The sequence below is a fragment of the Lineus longissimus genome, chromosome 14, assembly GCF_910592395.1.
Source record: "Lineus longissimus chromosome 14, tnLinLong1.2, whole genome shotgun sequence".
Taxonomy (NCBI): Eukaryota; Metazoa; Nemertea; class Pilidiophora; order Heteronemertea; family Lineidae; genus Lineus; species Lineus longissimus.
In genome coordinates this window covers 13,255,591-13,277,474 of record NC_088321.1, presented here as the reverse complement: position 1 = coordinate 13,277,474, position 21,884 = coordinate 13,255,591, and the positions used below count along the sequence as shown (strand labels likewise).

General features: G+C 40.6%; 2 protein-coding genes across 2 annotated transcripts; both read left to right on the top strand.

Moving 5' to 3' along the window:
• The first annotated feature begins 152 nt into the window (after positions 1-152).
• On the top strand, positions 153-5,888 carry LOC135498792 (zinc finger protein 850-like). The gene is made up of 2 exons (XM_064789243.1): positions 153-450; positions 2,196-5,888. Exon 2 carries the CDS (start codon positions 2,472-2,474, stop codon positions 5,715-5,717), a length of 3,246 nt encoding a protein of 1,081 aa, XP_064645313.1. The 5' UTR covers positions 153-450; positions 2,196-2,471; the 3' UTR covers positions 5,718-5,888.
• Positions 5,889-6,377: 489 nt separating this feature from the next.
• LOC135498702 (uncharacterized) lies at positions 6,378-19,268 on the top strand. The gene is made up of 4 exons (XM_064789083.1): positions 6,378-6,510; positions 8,890-11,646; positions 11,905-12,349; positions 16,180-19,268. Exons 2-4 carry the CDS (start codon positions 9,166-9,168, stop codon positions 19,113-19,115), a joined length of 5,862 nt encoding a protein of 1,953 aa, XP_064645153.1. The 5' UTR covers positions 6,378-6,510; positions 8,890-9,165; the 3' UTR covers positions 19,116-19,268.
• The last annotated feature ends 2,616 nt before the right edge of the window (positions 19,269-21,884 follow it).

Sequence of the window (21,884 nt, the reverse complement as noted above, 5' to 3'; positions counted from 1 at the left end):
GTGTCTTGCACCTGAAAGTGACCCCTCCAATACCACACTGTGAGTGTGAGGCAGTCAGTGGCTTGCTCCTTTGCACACCTTGTGAGGCAGCAATTCACTTCAGTAGGATGTAATGGCTTGCTCCTGACCCCTCCAAAGGCCCCTCTCTGAGTCAAAATATCACTTGATATTAATGCGCGATTATTGCTTGAAATGTGAGCTAGTGTGTCCCGAAGAAAAAACAGTAAAGTGTCTTGGCTGGCAAGACTCAGATCGACCGCTTCATCACTTTCCAAAACCCTTACGGTAATCCCAAAGTGCCATCTGTGAACCAATTACTCAACTACGATATGATAAAATCCTATTATTGTTTCCAATTTTGATAAAATGTGCCAATTTCGCAGCGATCAAACTAAAAGATCAGCGTAGGAGATAATAAAGACGCTACTCCGTGTATCACTCATCCTTTTGGTAACTTCGTAATTCCATCGTTTATCTATATATATGCTATATCAGCCGTAATAACTAGAGACAAGTGTGGTGCACATCGTTAAACTTGGCTACCGGGTGTCCCTGAAAAATTACAATATTCCTGGTTTTTGATTGGCCTTTGACTAGAGGAACGGGAGGCGTATCTCACGATCAGAAGATTGCTTTTGCACATATGCATGGCATGTTTACCTGCTGCACTATCACTAAGACTGAGGCTTTACCACGTTGAAATAAGACATCCTCCCACGGCCATGCCCCCCCCCCCGTCCCCCATCGACTGACAAACACCCACCACTGATAAAATACGTAAAAGAATAGAAGGCACTCCAGTACTGTAGGCCTCCATTGTGCAATATCGGTTGTCACATTTGCAACAACGATTACTATTATACTGAGTCATCTCGAAAGATTTCTCAAAACTTCAACCTTTGTGTAACCTAGAGTCACAAGCCTATAAAGCTTCAACTCAACTGAACTGTTTGGCATGAATGAGAATACTATATCTGAACACGGGAAAACCCGCAGTTATCTTCAATATCTACAGTAAACGCTTGTGAAATTTCAAACAATGTCTGACACCTGACCATTGGCCTGCATTATAACTGCACTACCGCATCGATTTTGTATTTCTATTTTCCTGTACCACCAGTAAATATATTGAACACGAATGGTGTATCCCTTTAAAAGTTTAATGGCATAGAACGAGGCAAAGGATAATCTCAACCAGCTGAGACTGGTTTTTAAAGGTCTGATGCATTCTTTAACTGGTGGTCAAGGAAAATGAAAATGCAGTTATACACAAGGCCATATGGTAGTAATTATGCATATGAATTTACTACCCCGGTATTTATAGTATTTGTATAGATGTCTTGACAACAGCAAGTACTGACACTTTTATTTAGTGTGTATTTACGCAATGGGTAATTTTCAAAATCATATTTCAAATTATTAGCATTTAGTGTAAGCCTTTAATAATCGTTGCAGGTGTTGATCTGATTCCCACTCCCTGACACCATTCATAATCTAATTCTCAAATGCTGACAACATTCATAATCAAGTCCCCGCCCCTGCTTATTCTATCATTTCCCGATTCTTGCATGCTGACATCATTTATAATCTGATCCCTACCCCCTGACACTGATATTGATCTTGCATAGGCTTATTCCCTCGTGGTGAAACTGCTCATAATCTGATTCCCACCTTCTTAAGAATCTGGTGAAGTCCTCCATCTGCGTAGATTCGTTTATCTGGAGCGGTAACTAAGGAAAGCATATGCAGTGGATCCTCCCTTAATATCAAATACCTCTCTATTCGGGACAACCACTGTATGAAGGACACTAGGTTTGGTCCCAAATTGATTGTTACCATTCAACAAGACCTGTGTCTTATCAGGCACCTCTCTAGTCACATGATTAAGTACAGCACTTATCAATCCCGAGGGTGTCCTTCATAGAGAGGTTCTACTTTATACATGTATATCATTAATTCTAATACCATTTTATCAAATTAATCCAAATGGTGGATTTCGTGCCCGATCAAAAACCCAAAATGATGCCGGTTGCTACTGTAGCATTCATCCAAAATTCATATGATTAGGGTTTGAAACCTGGTTCGTGGTTATCTTGTAAAAAGATGTAAACGCAATCTGTTAGAAGTATTTTGGCTTTCATTAAACAATTCAAACAAAACAATTTGTACCTGTCTATAATCCTTTTTATTTGCAGGTGTCGTGGCAGAGATCACTGATGATAAATTACTACCAAAACAGGAGCGGAAACGTCTTCGATTTGTTGAATCGTGTGAAACTCTTAAAATTAGCAGATATGCTGTACAATCTCTGTGACCTTGATTGACGACCCCAGTTGGTCGGACGGATGGTCGAGTAGCGGAATACTTTGAATGGGCAAAGAAGGTGATTGACGCAGTGCGAGATCTATGTTAGATGTTTCAAAGAAGTGGACTTGTATTGGCCTAATTATTGTGCCCCTTTGAGCACTAGGATGGCACCAAAATCATCCCTTACTTGTGTACAATGCGAGAAATCGTTTTTGACCAAGCAAAGTCTTATCAGACATATTTGCATTCATACAGGAGAAAAACCATTCCAATGCCAATATTGTGAGAAATCATTTTCAGGTAAGAGGAATCTTTTGTCTCATAAACGTATTCATACTGGAGAAAAACCATTGAGATGTCTGCTATGTGAGAAATCATTTGTAACCAAGCAAAAGCTTATACAACACATATGCCTTCACACTGGAGGAAAACCATTCCAATGCAAATATTGTGAGAAATCATTTTTACAGAAGAGACATCTATTGACTCATGGACGTATTCACACTGGAGAAAAACCATTCAAGTGCAAGTATTGTGAGAAACAATTTTCACAGAATGGACATCTATTGACTCATGAGCGTATCCACACAGGAGAAAAGCCACACAAATGCAAATATTGTGAGAAATCGTTTTCACAGACGGGATGTCTAGTGACTCATGAACGTCGTGTTCACACTGGAGAAAAACGATTCAGATGTGTGCAATGTGAGAAATCATTTGTCACTAGGCAAAAGCTTGTAATGCATATTCGTAAGCACACAGGAGAAAAACCATTCCAGTGCAAATATTGTGAGAAATCGTTTTCACGGAGTGACAGTCTATTGACGCATGAGCGTATTCACACAGGAGAAAAACCATTCAAATGCAAATATTGTGGGAAATCATTTTCAGGGAAGAGGAATATTTTGAATCATGAACGTGTTCACACTGGAGAAAAACCATTCAGATGTGTACAATGTGAGAAATCATTTGTAACTAAGCAAGTGCTTGTAATGCATATTCGTAAGCACACAGGAGAAAAACCATTCCAGTGCAAATATTGTGAGAAATCGTTTTCACGGAGTGGAAGTCTATTGGCTCATGAGCGTTTTCACACAGGAGAAAAGCCATTCCAATGCCAATATTGTAAGAAATCATTTTCACAGAAGGGATATCTTTTGACTCATGGACGTATTCACACTGGAAAAAAACCATTCCAGTGCAAATATTGTGAGAAATCATTTTCACAGAAGGGACATCTATTGACTCATGGACGTATTCACACTGGAGAAAAACCATTCAAGTGCAAGTGTTGTGAGAAACAATTTTCACAGAATGGACATCTATTGACTCATGAGCGTATCCACACAGGAGAAAAGCCATTCAAATGCAAATATTGTGAGAAATCATTTTCAGATAAGAGCAATATTTTGAATCATGAACGTGTTCACACTGGAGAAAAACGATTCAGATGTGTGCAATGTGAGAAATCATTTGTAACTAAGCAAGTGCTTGTAAAACATATTCGTAAGCACACAGGAGAAAAACCATTCCAGTGCAAATATTGTGAGAAATCGTTTTCACGGAGTGAAAGTCTATTGAATCATGAGCGTATTCACACTGGAGAAAAACCGTTCAGATGTGTACAATGTGAGAAGTCATTTTTCTCAAAGCAGGCTCTTCTCAGTCATACTCATCGTCATGTTCATGCAGGAGACGAACCATTCCAACTCAGCTTCAACTGTAAATATTGTCATAAAACCTTTAAGAGTGAGTCTGGCTTACGAAAACATAAACGCAGCCACAATGATACTTCTCGTAACACTCGCAAGGTGTCTGATGCAAGTCCCGGCAAGGATAAACGGTTAAAGTCAAAAAGTGGCAAAGCTATGAAAAGTTCTCGTTCAAGGTCTCGTTGTGAACAAACTGATGTGGGAGAAGATGCAGTAGTTTTAACTGGTCCTTCAAATAACAATAATTCTCCAAATGGACAAAACCCAGTCCCTGCAAGTTCTGCGACGAATGAATGTTTGATCAGCAGAGAGCCTGTATCAAAGTTGCCTGCTGCAGTCGGGTGTTCAGACATGGATATCAAGGATGCTGCTGCAAAAATGACTGTTATCAATGGGAATGAAACTGTTGGTCTGGGTACAGCCAAAAGTGAAGATTATCAAGTTTTGCGGCTGGGTGTGAAACGAGATTTGATTGATCATCATTCTAATCAGCTTGGAAATGTTAAAAGTCAACTCATTGACATGTTTGCTGCCGACCAGTCTGATGAAAGTGTTGAACCAGCCCTCACATCTGCTACAGGGCAGTCCAGGGCTGAACTAGACATACGTGCTGTTCATGTTACAGAGGAGAGAAATGTCAACAGTGGGGCCTTCAACCTGCCATGTAACACATCTCCTATAGAACAGTCCAATGTCAAAAGTGAGCCATGTAACACATCTCCTATAGAACAGTCCAATGTCAAAAGTGAGCCATGTAACACATCTCCTATAGAACAGACCAATGTCAAAAGTGAGCCATGTAACACATCTCCTATAGAACAGTCCAATGTCAAAAGTGAGCCATGTAACACATCTCCTATAGAACAGTCCAATGTCAAAAGTGAGCCATGTAACACATCTCCTATAGAACAGTCCAATGTCAAAAGTGAGCCATGTAACACATCTCCTATAGAACAGTCCAATGTCAAAAGTGAGCCATGTAACACATCTCCTATAGAACAGACCAATGTCAAAAGTGAACAGTGTGACATGTCTCTTCAAGAGCAGGGTTATATCATAGAGGTAGTGAGACCGTGTGATATGTTAGGTAACATGTCTCCTTCTAAGCAGGCGAGTGTCAAAGGTGGGCCGTTTGACGCATTTCCTAAAGAGGGGGCTAATGTCAAAAGTGAGCCAGGTGACACATCTCCTACAGATCAGGTCAATGTAAAAAGTAAGCAGTGTGACATGTCTCTTCAAGAGCAGGGTTATATCATAGAGGTAGTGAGACCGTGTGATATGTCAGGTAACATGTCCCCTGTTAAGCAGGCAGATGTCAAAGGTGAGCCGTTTGACGCATTTCCTAAAGAGGGGGCCAATGTCAAAAGTGAGCAATGTGACTTGTCTCTTCAAGAGCAGGGATATATCATACAGGTAGTTGGACCATGTGACATATATCCTACAGATCAGGCCAATGGCAAAGGTGAACCAGGTATTTACAGCGAACCATGTGACATTTCTCCTGTAGAGATGGCCAATATTAAAAGTGGAACAAGTGCAACATCTCCTGTAGGTCTGGGGGATGACATGTCTCAAGCAGGGCATGTTAGGGTAGAGCAGGAAAACTCCAGTGGTGCACATGTCGCTATGTCCAAGATTGATGAATACATTGCAGTGTTTGATCGCTGGGCAGAAATGTTGTGTGAAAATACAGATTAGGTCAATAGAATATAACTGTTGTATTCTCCTGTTAAATCAGTGATCGATGATTCAAAAAGGCGACCAGTCTTAGTCTCATGTGTATGGAGGGCTCGGTTTCCTCTTTTTTTTGAGTTTTTAGCAAGTTCGAGTATCCATGGAAATAGACCACGTGTTTAATACATTGTGTAAAAGCTTGAGTGAATACAATAAAATTAAAATAACTAAACTATGGCTGTATTCATTTCTTGTCAGCCTTCTCCATAAACAATTTGTACCGGTAACTAGTCTGGAATGAGAAGGATTTCCATACAAGGAATTTCGTATTGATCTACAAACAAGACAACCAAGTCACCTGTCTTGACCCCGTCCGAGGGGAACCACCCTTCCATAGTACACTCCAGATAGCGGCCGCGGTGTCTTGAATCTGAAAAGGATCCCTCCAAAGCCAGTGGCTTGCTCCTTTGCATACCTTGTAAGGCAGCAATTCACTTCAGTAGGCTGTAATGGCTTGCTCCTGAACCCTCCAAAGGCCACTCTATGAGTCAAAATATCACTTCATATTAATGCGCGATTATTGCTGGAAATGTCAGCTGGTATGTCCCGAAGAAAAAACAGTAAAGTGTCTTCACTTTCCAAAACCCTTACGGTTATCCAAAAGTGCCATCTGTGAACCAATTAGTCAACTACGATATCATGAAATCCTATTATTGTTTCCAATTTTGATAAAATGTGCCAATTTCGCAGCGATCAAACTAAAAGATCAGCGTAGGAGATAATAAAGACGCTACTCCGTGTATCACTCATCCTTTTGGTAACTTCGTAATTCCATCGTTTATCTATATATATGCTATATCAGCCGTAATAACTAGAGACAAGTGTGGTGCACATCGTTAAACTTGGCTACCGGGTGTCCCTGAAAAATTACAATATTCCTGGTTTTTGATTGGCCTTTGACTAGAGGAACGGGAGGCGTATCTCACGATCAGAAGATTGCTTTTGCGCATATGCATGGCATGTTTACCTGCTGCACTATCACTAAGACTGAGGCTTTACCACGTTGAAATAAGACATCCTCCCACGGTCATGCCCCCCCCCCCGCCCCCCATCGACTGACAAACGCCCACCACTGATAAAATACGTAAAAGAATAGAAGGCACTCCAGTACTGTAGGCCTCCATTGTGCAATATCGGTTGTCACATTTGCAACAACGATTACTATTATACTGAGTCATCTCGAAAGATTTCTCAAAACTTCAACCTTTGTGTAACCTAGAGTCACAAGCCTATAAAGCTTCAACTCAACTGAACTGTTTGGCATGAATGAGAATACTATATCTGAACACGGGAAAAGCCGCAGTTATCTTCAATATCTACAGTAAACGCTTGTGAAATTTCAAACAATGTCAGACACCTGACCATTGGCCTGCATTATAACTGCACTACCGCATCGATTTTGTATTTCTATTTTCCTGAACCACCAGTAAATATATTGAACACGAATGGTGTATCCCTTTAAAAGTTTAATGGCATAGAACGAGGCAAAGGATAATCTCAACCAGCTGAGACTGGTTTTTAAAGGTCTGATGCATTCTTTAACTGGTGGTCAAGGAAAATGAAAATGCAGTTATACACAAGGCCATATGGTAGTAATTATGCATATGAATTTACTACCCCGGTGTTTATAGTATTTGTATAGATGTCTTGACAACAGCAAGTACTGACACTTTTATTTAGTGTGTATTTACGCAATGGGTAATTTTCAAAATCATATTTCAAATTATCAGCATTTAGTGTAAGCCTTTAATAATCGTTGCAGGTGTTGATCTGATTCCCACTCCCTGACACCATTCATAACCTAATTCTCAAATGCTGACAACATTCATAATCAAGTCCCCGCCCCCTGCTTATTCTATCATTTCCCGATTCTTGCATGCTGACATCATTTATAATCTGATCCCTACCCCCTGACACTGATATTGATCTTGCATAGGCTTATTCCCACGTGGTGAAACTGCTCATAATCTGATTCCCACCTTCTTAAGAATCTGGTGAAGTCCTCCATCTGCGTAGATTCGTTTATCTGGAGCGGTAACTAAGGAAAGCATATGCAGTGGATCCTCCCTTAATATCAAATACCTCTCTATTCGGGACAACCACTGTATGAAGGACACTAGGTTTGGTCCCAAATTGGTTGTTACCATTCAACTAGACCTGTGTCTAATCAGGCACCTCACTAGTCACATGATTAAGTACAGGACTTATCAATCCCGAGGGTGTCCTTCATAGAGAGGTTCTACTTTATACATGTATATCATTAATTCTAATATCATTTTATCAAATTAATCCAAATGGTGGATTTCGTGCCCGATTCTAAAATACCTTGGTACCGTAAAGCCAACTTTTAAATGGAAAATGCATAAGCCTCGTTCTGAGAGTGGAGTGTTTTGGACACGCAACCAAGATGCTCTACCAAAGTTCCCTCGGGTTGCACTAAAATGTGGAACCATGCACACAGCTCACTTCAGAAGTTTGAGGCTCTCAAAACACTGCTTCAAACACAAATCAGCCAAGGAAGCATCAACCACCCTAAGTTTTTTAATGAGCACTACACATATTTGCTGAGAAAAACGCTCCAAATAGCCCATTTGCGCGGATTTTAGCGTCACTTGAGCGAGCCGATCCGGACTTCCTATACGGGCTGCCGTAACATAATGTAAACAACGGCGCTACCGGCGCTCCGGGCAGGCGATGGATGGAATTTGCCAAATTCGCACATATTCAAGTTATTTCGTGGCCTATCTTTTTAAGTTTGAGGTATTTTAGAATAGAAATTGAACCCTCGGCTTCGGACCTTGGTTGAGTTACCAAGACACTCTCGGGTGGAGCTAAAATTTCGTCCAAACCCTCGCCTGTCGGCTCGGGTTTGGACTGTATTTTAGCTCCACCCTCGAGTGTCTTGGTAACTCAACCAAGGTCCTCCGCCTCGGGTTCAATTCCTTAATCAAAAACCCAAAATGATGCCGGTTGCTATTGTAGCGTTCATCCAAAATTCATATGATTAGGGTTTGAAACCTGGTTCATGGTTATCTTGTAAAAAGATGTAAACGCAATCTGTTAGAAGTATTTTGGCTTTCATTAAACAATTCAAACAAAACAATTTGTACCTGTCTATAATCCTTTTTATTTGCAGGTGTCGTGGCAGAGATCACTGATGATAAATTACTACCAAAACAGGTGCGGAAACGTCTCCGATTTGTTGAATCGTGTGAAACTCTTAAAATTAGCAGATATACTGTACAATCTCTGTGACCTTGATTGACGACCCCAGTTGGTCGGACGGATGATCGAGTAGCGGAATATTTTGAATGGGCAAAGAAGGTGATTGACGCAGTGCGAGATCTATGTTAGATGTTTCAAAGAAGTGGACTTGTATTGGCCTAATTATTGTGCCCCTTTGAGCACTAGGATGGCACCAAAATCATCCCTCACTTGTGTACAATGCGAGAAATCATTTTTGACCAAGCAAAGTCTTGTCAGACATATTTGCATTCATACAGGAGAAAAACCGTTCCAATGCCAATATTGTGAGAAATCATTTTCAGGTAAGAGGAATCTTTTGTCTCATAAACGTATTCATACTGGAGAAAAACCATTGAGATGTCTGCTATGTGAGAAATCATTTGTAACCAAGCAAAAGCTTATACAACACATATGCCAGAACAATGGAGGAAAACCATTCCAATGCAAATATTGTGAGAAATCATTTTTACAGAAGAGACATCTATTGACTCATGGACGTATTCACACTGGAGAAAAACCATTCAAGTGCAAGTATTGTGAGAAACAATTTTCACAGAATGGACATCTATTGACTCATGAGCGTATCCACACAGGAGAAAAGCCACACAAATGCAAATATTGTGAGAAATCGTTTTCACAGACGGGATGTCTAGTGACTCATGAACGTCGTGTTCACACTGGAGAAAAACGATTCAGATGTGTGCAATGTGAGAAATCATTTGTAACTCGGCAAAAGCTTGTAATACATATTCGTAAGCACACAGGAGAAAAACCATTCCAGTGCAAATATTGTGAGAAATTGTTTTCACGGAGTGACAGTCTATTGACGCATGAGCGTATTCACATAGGAGAAAAACCATTCAAATGCAAATATTGTGGGAAATCATTTTCAGGGAAGAGGAATATTTTGAATCATGAACGTGTTCACACTGGAGAAAAACCATTCAGATGTGTACAATGTGAGAAATCATTTGTAACTAAGCAAGGTCTTGTAATGCATATTCGTAAGCACACAGGAGAAAAACCATTCCAGTGCAAATATTGTGAGAAATCGTTTTCACGGAGTGGAAGTCTATTGGCTCATGAGCGTTTTCACACAGGAGAAAAGCCATTCCAATGCCAATATTGTAAGAAATCATTTTCACAGAAGGGATATCTTTTGACTCATGGACGTATTCACACTGGAAAAAAACCATTCCAGTGCAAATATTGTGAGAAATCATTTTCACAGAAGGGACATCTATTGACTCATGGACGTATTCACACTGGAGAAAAACCATTCAAGTGCAAGTGTTGTGAGAAACAATTTTCACAGAATGGACATCTATTGACTCATGAGCGTATCCACACAGGAGAAAAGCCATTCAAATGCAAATATTGTGAGAAATCATTTTCAGATAAGAGCAGTATTTTGAATCATGAACGTGTTCACACTGGAGAAAAACGATTCAGATGTGTGCAATGTGAGAATTCATTTGTAACCAAGCGAAGTCTTGTAATGCATATTCGTAAGCACACAGGAGAAAAACCATTCCAGTGCAATTATTGTGAGAAATTTTTTTCACGCAGTGGAAGTCTTTTGAATCATGAGCGTATTCACACAGGAGAAAGACCGTTCAGATGTGTACAATGTGAGAAATCATTTGTAACCAAGCAAAGTCTTGAAATGCATATTCGGATTCACACTGGAGAAAAACCATTCCAGTGCAAGTATTGTGAGAAATCATTTTCACAGACTGGACATCGATTGATTCATGAGCGTATTCACACTGGAGAAAAACCGTTTAGATGTGTACAATGTGAGAGATCATTTTTCTCAAAGCAGGCTCTTGTCAGTCATAGTCATGTTCATGCAGGAGACGAACCATTCCAACTCAGCTTCAACTGTAAATATTGTCATAAAACCTTTAAGAGTGAGTCTGGCTTACGAAAACATAAACGCAGCCACAATGATACTTCTCGTAATACTCGCAAGGTGTCTGATGCAAGTCCCGGCAAGGATAAACGGTTAAAGTCAAAAAGTGGCAAAGCTATGAAAAGTTCTCGTTCAAGGTCTCGTTGTGAGCAAACTGATGTGGGAGAAGATGCAGTAGTATTAACTGGTCCTTCAAATAACAATAATTCTCCAAATGGACAAAACCCAGTCCCTGCAAGTTCTGCGACGTATGAATGTTTGATCAGCAGAGAGCCTGAGAGTGAGGTATCAAAGTTGCCTGCTGCAGTCGGGTGTTTGGACATGGATATCAAGGATGCTGCTGCAAAAATTGCTGTTATCAATGGGAATGAAACTGTTGGTCTGGGTACTGCCAAAAGAGAAGATTATGAAGTTTTGCGGCTGGGTGTGAAACGAGATTCGATTGATCATAATTCTAATCAGCTTGGAAATGTTAAAAGTCAACTCATTGACATGTTTGCTGCCGACCAGTCTGATGGAAGTGTTGAACCAGCCCTCACATCTGCTACAGGGCAGTCCAGGGTTGAACTAGACATACGTTCTGTTCATGTTACAGAGGAGAGAAATGTCAACAGTGGGGCCTTCAACCTGCCATGTAACACATCTCCTATAGAACAGTCCAATGTCAAAAGTGAGCCATGTAACACATCTCCTATAGAACAGTCCAATGTCAAAAGTGAGCCATGTAACACATCTCCTATAGAACAGTCCAATGTCAAAAGTGAGCCATGTAACACATCTCCTATAGAACAGTCCAATGTCAAAAGTGAGCCATGTAACACATCTCCTATAGAACAGTCCAATGTCAAAAGTGAGCCATGTAACACATCTCCTATAGAACAGACCAATGTCAAAAGTAAGCAGTGTGACATGTCTCTTCTAGTGCAGGGTTATATCATAGAGGTAGTGAGACCGTGTGATATGTTAGGTAACATGTCTCCTTCTAAGCAGGGAAAGGTCAAAGGTGAGCCGTTCGACGCATTTCCTAAAGAGGGGGCCAATGTCAAAAGTGAGCCATGTGACTTGTCTCTTCTAGAGCAGGTCAATGTAAAAAGTAAGCAGTGTGACATGTCTCTTCAAGAGCAGGGTTATATCATAGAGGTAGTGAGACCGTGTGAAATGTCAGGTAACATGTCTCCTGTTAAGCAGGCAGATGTCAAAGGTGAGCCGTTTGACGGCGCATTTCCTAAAGAGGGGGCCAATGTCAAAAGTGAGCCATGTGACACATCTCCTACAGACCAGGTCAATGTAAAAAGTGAGCAATATGACTTGTCTCTTCAAGAGCAGGGATATATCATACAGGTAGTTGGACCATGTGACATATATCCTACAGATCAGGCCAATGTCAAAGGTGAACCAGGTGACATGTGTCCTTTCGAACAGGCCAAGGTGATAAGTGAGCCAGATAACTTGTCTCCTATTGAGCAGGTTGATATCAAAAGCGAACCATGTGACATTTCTCCTGTAGAGTTCGCCAATATTAAAAGTGGAACAAGTGCCACATCTCCAATAGATCAGGGGGATGACATGTCTCAAGCAGAGCATGTTAGGGTAGAGCAGGAAAACTCCAGTGGTGCACAGGTCGATATGTCCAAGATTGATGAATACATTGCAGTGTTTGATCGCTGGGCAGAAATGTTGTGTGAAAATACAGATTAGGTGAAGCGAATTTAACTGTTGTATTCTCCTGTTAAATATCGATGATTCAAGAAGGCGACCAGACTTAGTCTCATGTGTATGGAGAGTTTGGTTTCCTCTTTTTTATTGAGTTTTTAGCATGTCCGTGTATGTATGGAAACAGACCATGAGATTAATACATTGTGTAAAAGCTTGAGTGAATACAATAAAATAAAAAGAACTAAACTATGGCTGTATTCATTTCTTGTCAGCCTTCTCCATAAACAATTTGTACCGGTAAATAGTCTGGAATGAGATGGATTTCCATACAAGGAATTTTGTATTGATGATCTACAAACAAGACAACCAAGTCACTTGTCTTGACCGTGTCCGAAGGGCAATTTGTAACCTGCCCGCTCAAAGGACACTCTGTAATACAGCAAGTGTTTAGCTCCTTAGCTCCTTCATATAGGACACCCAACAAGAGGCTAGCTCCTGACCCCTTCGAAAGGCATTTCAGAAGGCAGCAAGTGGTTTGCTCCTCCGTCGATCCACTCCTCCAGGAGTGACTTTCTCTTGACCCCCAATGAGCCACAATCGTTAAGCAAGCGGTTTGCTCCTTCCACCTCCAAAGGACACACTAGAAGACAGCCAGTGGCTTTCTTCTGACCACAAGGAACCACCCTTCCCATAGGACACACTAGATGGCGGCCGCAGTGTCTAGCACCTGAAAGTGACCCCTCCAAATACCACACTGTGAGTGTGAGGCAGTCAGTGGCTTGCTCCTTTGCACACCTTGTGAGGCAGCAATTCACTTCAGTAGGCTGTAATGGCTTGCTCCTGACCCCTCCAAAGGCCCCTCTCTGAGTCAAAATATCACTTGATATTAATGCGCGATTATTGCTTGAAATGTGAGCTAGTGTGTCCCGAAGAAAAAACAGTAAAGTGTCTTGGCTGGCAAGACTCAGATAGACCGCTTCATCACTTTCCAAAACCCTTACGGTAATCCCAAAGTGCCATCTGTGAACCAATTACTCAACTACGATATGATGAAATCCTATTATTGTTTTAATTTTGATAAAATGTGCCAATTTCGCAGCGATCAAACATAAAGATCAGCGTAGGAGATAATAAAGACGCTACTCCGTGTATCACTCATCCTTTTGGTAACCTCATAATTCCATCGTTTATCTATATATATGCTATATCAGCCGTAATAACTAGAGACTAGTGTGGTGCACGTTAAACTTGGCTACCGGGTGTCCCTGAAAAATTACAATATTCCTGGTTTTTGATTGGCATTTGACTAGAGGAACAGGAGGCGTATCTCACGATCAGAAGATTGCTTTGCACATATGCATGGCATGTTTACCTGCAGCACTATCACTTTGACTGAGGTTTTACAACGTTGAAATCCTCCCACGGTCATGCCCCCCCCCCCCCCCATCGACTAACAAACACCCACCACTGATAAAATACGTAAAAGAATAGAAGGCATTCCAGTACCGTAGGCCTCCATTGTGCAATCTCGGTTGTCACATTTGCAACAACGATTACTACTATACTAAGTCATCTCAAAAGATTTCTCAAAACTTCAACCTATCTGTAACCTAGAGTCACAAGCCTATAAAGCTTCAACTCAACTGAACTGTTTGGCATGAATGAGAACACTACATGTATATCTGAACACGGCGCGCACACCGCAGTTATCTTCTATATCTACCGTAAACGCTTGTGAAATTTCAAACAATGTCAGACATCTGACCATTGGCCTGCATTATAATTGCATTACTATATCCATTTTCTATTTCTATTTTCCTGTATCACCAGTAAATATATTGAACACGAATGGTGTATCCCTTTAAAAGTTTAATGGCATAGAACGAGGCAACGGATAATCTCAACCAGCTGAGACTGTTTTTTTAAAGGTATAATGCATTCTTTAACTGGTGGTCAAGGAAAATGAAAATGCAGTTATACACAAGGCCATATGGTAGTATTTATGCATACGAATTAAGTTTTTGGATAGCTGTCTTGACAACGGTAGTTACAGGCACTTTTATTCATGTGTATTTACGCAATGGGAAATTTTCAAATCCAATTACATATTTCAAATTATTAACATTTAGTGTAACCCTTTCATAATCGTTGCAGGTGTTGATCTGATTCCCACTCCCTGTCACCATTCATAATCTGATTCCTGCACCATAACACCATTCATAATCTAATTCTCAAATGCTGACACTATTCATAATCTAATCCCCGCCCCCTGCTTATTCTATCATTTCCCGATTCTTGCATGCTGACATCATTTATAATCTGATCCCTACCCCCTGACACTGATATTGATCTTTCATAGTCTAATTCCCATGTGGTGAAACTGCTCATAATCTGATTCCCACCTTTTTAAGAATCTGGTGAGGTCCTCCATCTGCGTAGATTCGTTTATCTCGGGCGGAAGGAAATCATATGTAGTGGATCCTCCCTTGATATCGAATACCTCTCTTGGGGACAACCACTGTATGAAGGACACTAGTTTTGGTCCCAAATTCAATTAGACCTGTGTCTAATCAGGCACCTCTCTAGTCACATGATTAGGTACAGCACTTATCAATCTCGAGGGTGTCCTTAATAGAGAGGTTCTACTTTATACATGTATATCATTAATTCTAATATCATTTTATCAAATTAATCCAAATGGTGGATTTCGTGCCCGATCAAAAACCCAAAATGATGCCGGTTGCTATTGTAGCGTTCATCCAAAATTCATATGATTAGGGTTTGAAACCTGGTTCATGGTTATCTTGTAAAAAGATGTAAACGCAATCTGTTAGAAGTATTTTGGCTTTCATTAAACAATTCAAACAAAACAATTTGTACCTGTCTATAATCCTTTTTATTTGCAGGTGTCGTGGCAGAGATCACTGATGATAAATTACTACCAAAACAGGTGCGGAAACGTCTTCGATTTGTTGAATCGTGTGAAACTCTTAAAATTAGCAGATATACTGTACAATCTCTGTGACCTTGATTGACGACCCCAGTTGGTCGGACGGATGATCGAGTAGCGGAATATTTTGAATGGGCAAAGAAGGTGATTGACGCAGTGCGAGATCTATGTTAGATGTTTCAAAGAAGTGGACTTGTATTGGCCTAATTATTGTGCCCCTTTGAGCACTAGGATGGCACCAAAATCATCCCTCACTTGTGTACAATGCGAGAAATCATTTTTGACCAAGCAAAGTCTTGTAAGACATATTTGCATTCATACAGGAGAAAAACCATTCCAATGCCAATATTGTGAGAAATCATTTTCAGGTAAGAGGAATCTTTTGTCTCATAAACGTATTCATACTGGAGAAAAACCATTGAGATGTCTGCTATGTGAGAAATCATTTGTAACCAAGCAAAAGCTTATACAACACATATGCCAGAACAATGGAGGAAAACCATTCCAATGCAAATATTGTGAGAAATCATTTTTACAGAAGAGACATCTATTGACTCATGGACGTATTCACACTGGAGAAAAACCATTCAAGTGCAAGTATTGTGAGAAACAATTTTCACAGAATGGACATCTATTGACTCATGAGCGTATCCACTCAGGAGAAAAGCCACACAAATGCATTTATTGTGAGAAATCGTTTTCACAGACGGGATGTCTAGTGACTCATGAACGTCGTGTTCACACTGGAGAAAAACGATTCAGATGTGTGCAATGTGAGAAATCATTTGTAACTCGGCAAAGGCTTGTAATACATATTCGTAAGCACACAGGAGAAAAACCATTCCAGTGCAAATATTGTGAGAAATTGTTTTCACGGAGTGACAGTCTATTGACGCATGAGCGTATTCACACAGGAGAAAAACCATTCAAATGCAAATATTGTGGGAAATCATTTTCAGGGAAGAGGAATATTTTGAATCATGAACGTGTTCACACTGGAGAAAAACCATTCAGATGTGTACAATGTGAGAAATCATTTGTAACTAAGCAAGGTCTTGTAATGCATATTCGTAAGCACACAGGAGAAAAACCATTCCAGTGCAAATATTGTGAGAAATCGTTTTCACGGAGTGGAAGTCTATTGGCTCATGAGCGTTTTCACACAGGAGAAAAGCCATTCCAATGCCAATATTGTAAGAAATCATTTTCACAGAAGGGATATCTTTTGACTCATGGACGTATTCACACTGGAAAAAAACCATTCCAGTGCAAATATTGTGAGAAATCATTTTCACAGAAGGGACATCTATTGACTCATGGACGTATTCACACTGGAGAAAAACCATTCAAGTGCAAGTGTTGTGAGAAACAATTTTCACAGAATGGACATCTATTGACTCATGAGCGTATCCACACAGGAGAAAAACCATTCCAGTGCAAATTTTGTGATAAATCATTTCCACAGAAGGGAAATCTATTGATTCATGGACGTATTCACACTGGAAAAAAACCATTCCAGTGCAAATATTGTGAGAAATCATTTTCACAGAAGGGACATCGATTGACTCATGAGCGTATCCACACAGGAGAAAAACCATTCCAATGCAAATATTGTTATAAATCATTTCCACAGAAGGGATATCTATTCATTCATGAGCGTATTCACACTGGAGAAAAACCATTCCAGTGCAAGTATTGTGAGAAATTATTTTCACGCAGTGGAAGTCTTTTGAATCATGAGCGTATTCACACAGGAGAAAGACCGTTCAGATGTGTACAATGTGAGAGATCATTTTTCTCAAAGCAGGCTCTTGTCAGTCATAGTCATGTTCATGCAGGAGACGAACTATTCCAACTCAGCTTCAACTGTAAATATTGTCATAAAACCTTTAAGAGTGAGTCTGGCTTACAAAAACATAAACGCAGCCACAATGATACTTCTCGTAATACTCGCAAGGTGTCTGATGCAAGTCCCGGCAAGGATAAACGGTTAAAGTCAAAAAGTGGCAAAGCTATGAAAAGTTCTCGTTCAAGGTCTCGTTGTGAGCAAACTGATGTGGGAGAAGATGCAGTAGTATTAACTGGTCCTTCAAATAACAATAATTCTCCAAATGGACAAAACCCAGTCCCTGCAAGTTCTGCGACGAATGAATGTTTGATCAGCAGAGAGCCTGAGAGTGAGGTATCAAAGTTGCCTGCTGCAGTCGGGTGTTTGGACATGGATATCAAGGATGCTGCTGCAAAAATTACTGTTATCAATGGGAATGAAACTGTTGGTCTGGGTACTGCCAAAAGAGAAGATTATGAAGTTTTGCGGCTGGGTGTGAAACGAGATTCGATTGATCATAATTCTAATCAGCTTGGAAATGTTAAAAGTCAACTCATTGACATCTTTGCTGCCGACCAGTCTGATGGAAGTGTTGAACCAGCCCTCACATCTGCTACAGGGCAGTCCAGGGCTGAACTAGACATACGTTCTGTTCATGTTACAGAGGAGAGAAATGTCAACAGTGGGGCCTTCAACCTGCCATGTAACACATCTCCTATAGAACAGTCCAATGTCAAAAGTGAACCATGTAACACATCTCCTATAGAACAGTCCAATGTCAAAAGTAAGCCATGTAACACATCTCCTATAGAACAGTCCAATGTCAAAAGTAAGCCATGTAACACATCTCCTATAGAACAGTCCAATGTCAAAAGTGAGCCATGTAACACATCTCCTATAGAACAGTCCAATGTCAAAAGTGAGCCATGTAACACATCTCCTATAGAACAGTCCAATGTCAAAAGTGAGCCATGTAACACATCTCCTATAGAACAGACCAATGTCAAAAGTAAGCAGTGTGACATGTCTCTTCTAGTGCAGGGTTATATCATAGAGGTAGTGAGACCGTGTGATATGTTAGGTAACATGTCTCCTTCTAAGCAGGGAAAGGTCAAAGGTGAGCCGTTCGACGCATTTCCTAAAGAGGGGGCCAATGTCAAAAGTGAGCCATGTGACTTGTCTCTTCAAGAGCAGGTCAATGTAAAAAGTAAGCAGTGTGACATGTCTCTTCAAGAGCAGGGTTATATCATAGAGGTAGTGAGACCGTGTGAAATGTCAGGTAACATGTCTCCTGTTAAGCAGGCAGATGTCAAAGGTGAGCCGTTTGACGGCGCATTTCCTAAAGAGGGCGCCAATGTCAAAAGTGAGCAATGTGACTTGTCTCTTCAAGAGCAGGGATATATCATTCAGGTAGTTGGACCATGTGACATATATCCTACAGATCAGGCCAATGTCAAAGGTGAACCAGGTGACAAGTGTCCTTTCGAACAGGCCAAGGTGATAAGTGAGCCAGATAACTTGTCTCCTATTGAGCAGGTTGATATCAAAAGCGAACCATGTGACATTTCTCCTGTAGAGTTGGCCAATATGAAGAGTGGAACAAGTGCAACATCTCCTGTAGGTCTGGGGGATGACATGTCTCAAGCAGGACATGTTAGGGTAGAGCAGGAAAACTCCAGTGGTGCCCAGGTCGATATGTCCAAGATTGATGAATACATTGCAGTGTTTGATCGCTGGGCAGAAATGTTGTGTGAAAATACAGATTAGGTCAAGAGAATAAAACTGTTGTATTCTCCTGGTAAATCCGTCAAAAAGGCGACCAGTCTTAGTCTCATGTGTATGGAGAGTTTGGTTTCCTCTTTTTTTATTGAGTTTGAGGATGCATGGAAATAGACCACGTGATTGGTACATTGTGTAAAAGCTTGAGTGTATAAAATAAAATAAAAATAACTAAACTATGGCTGTATTCATTTCTTGTCAGCCTTCTCCATAAACAATTTGTACCGGTAAATAGTCTGGAATGAGAAGGATTTCCATACAAGGAATTAGTCTCCGCCATCGGCTGAGACTTTTGTATTAGGGTATTATTCTCCTCAAGAAATTATGCCAGCAAACTCTCGTCCCCAGGTGAAAGCTTCATATGTACATGAACACGGCAATGCATTGCAAAACATCGATAAAACGAGGGTGTCCATGAATTAAGAAGTCAATCTGGGTAACAGCCGCGAAAGTGCTATGGGCATGCATAGCGCAATACATGTAAATTTTTAACCAATAAACCTCGCCATACCGGCACGATGACTGGTGCCCCGCGTTATGTGTATTACATATTGGCTGCACATATGGAGGAACGTAACGGATAAAGACCAGGGACTAGTCTACACCATCGAAGCATTTTTCTATAAAACCTAATATTTGGAGTTTATGGGCTATGAAATAAGAAAAAACGGCAGTGAATTAAAGCAGCTGAGTTTCAAGAATGTGTTCTTCCCTTCTGGACACTTTATGTTGCCTTTATCAGTGAAAGTGCGATGTTTTTGTTTTGTTTTTGTCAACATGCATGGCTGTGTGCATATGAGGCGGAGACTCCAGAGTCTGCAAAGACTCAACTGACAATTCTAGTTTCGTATTGATCTACAAACATGACAACCAAGTCACCTGTCTTGACCCCGTCCTAGGGGAACCACCCTTCCATATTACACTCCAGATGGCGGCCGCGGTGTCTTGAACCTGAAAATGATCCCTCCAAAGCCAGTGGCTTGCTCCTTTGCATACCTTGTAAGGCAGCAATTCACTTCAGTAGGCTGTAATGTACGGGCTGTTCATGTTACCAAGGAGAGAAATGTCAACAGTGGGGCCGTCAACCTGCCACCTACAGAGTTAGAGTTTTCCAAAGGGGACTATGTCAATCTGATATGTCACCTACAGAACAGACCAATGTCAAATGTGATCGAACTGACGTGTCTCCTAATGTACAGACCAATGTCAAAAGTGAGCCATGTGACATATCTTCTATAGAACAGGCCAATGTGAAAATTGTGCCATTTGACGTGTCTCTTCTAGAACAAGATTATGTCTTACAAATATATGGACTATGTGACATGTATCCTACAGAACATGACAATGTCAAATGTGAGCCAGATGACATGTGTCCGTTAATAGACGAACCAAGGTGTTAAGTGCGCCAGATAACTTGTTTCCTATTGACCTGGTTGATATCAAAAGCGAACCATGTGACATTTCTCCTGTAGAGTTGGCCAATATAAAAAGTGGAACAAGTGTCATATCTCCTATAGATCAGGTGAGTGTAAAAAGTGAGTCATACGATGACATGTCTCAAGCAAGGCATGTTAGGGTAGAGAAGGAAAACTCGAGTGGTGCACAGGTTGATATGTCCAAGATTAATTAATACATTGCAGTGTTTGATCGCTGGGCAGAAATGTTGTGTGAAAATACAGATTAGGTCAAGAGAATATAACTGTTGTATTCTCCTGTTAAATCAGTTATCGATGATTCAAAAAGGCGACCAGTCTTAGTCTCATGTGTATGGAGAGTTTGGTTTCCTCTTCTTTGATTGAGTTTTAAGCAAGTTCGAGTATGTATGGAAACAGACCTTGTGATTAATACATTGTGTAAAAATTTGTGTGAATAAAATACAATTACAATAACTAGTCTATGGCTGTATTCGTTTCCTGTTAGCCTTCTCCATAAACAATTCATAGATAGTCTGGAATGGGATGGATTTCCATACCTGGAATTTTATGGCTGTCATCATATGGCCATCCAAACAGTGCCTTTCAGATAAATTAATTTGCAAGACTTAATCTGAAGGCAGCAAGGCCCTTGTTCTCCACACCCTTCGAAGTGCACTCTGTAAGGCACCAAATGGCTTGCACCTGCATAATCTCTCCAAAGGCCACTTTCTTACATTGTATTAAATATCCCCTCGAGAAAGTGGCCTTCCCTATTGTTGATGATAGATTAAAGTATGATTCAATATAGACTGTTGACATTCAACAATGCAGACAAAGATTAAAAGTGCATTATAGAATCCGTTGTCCCAGGAACTATCTATCCTGGGACTATCAAAAATGTTACACTTGAACCTACAATAGATTATTCTATTTTGCATATGCATTGTGACCAGTGATAGGTCCCGTTTCGAGATAGGCCTACACATTTTGGGATGTCTGCTACCGACTCCCAGTACCAAATGCCAATATCGGACCAAAGGCCAATGCATCAAGACCGAGAACGCAAGCCCAACTGACAACTTAAAGTCAGCAAAGAATAATCTTTGATGAAAGTCTTTGGCAAAGAGCTTGATATCTTTATATCTCTTAAGTTTATATGAACGACTGGGAAGTGATGTCCAGTGACCATTGACTTTTTGACTTGCAGTATTTTTGACTTTTTGTTTGACCTTGCCCCAGACATCCTGAGGTTGCACTCTACAGACGAAAAGAAAAACGTTCATTATTGTACTGTTGGGCTTTTTATTAGGCTGAGTTGTTACAGTCGGCCTATTTGCAATCA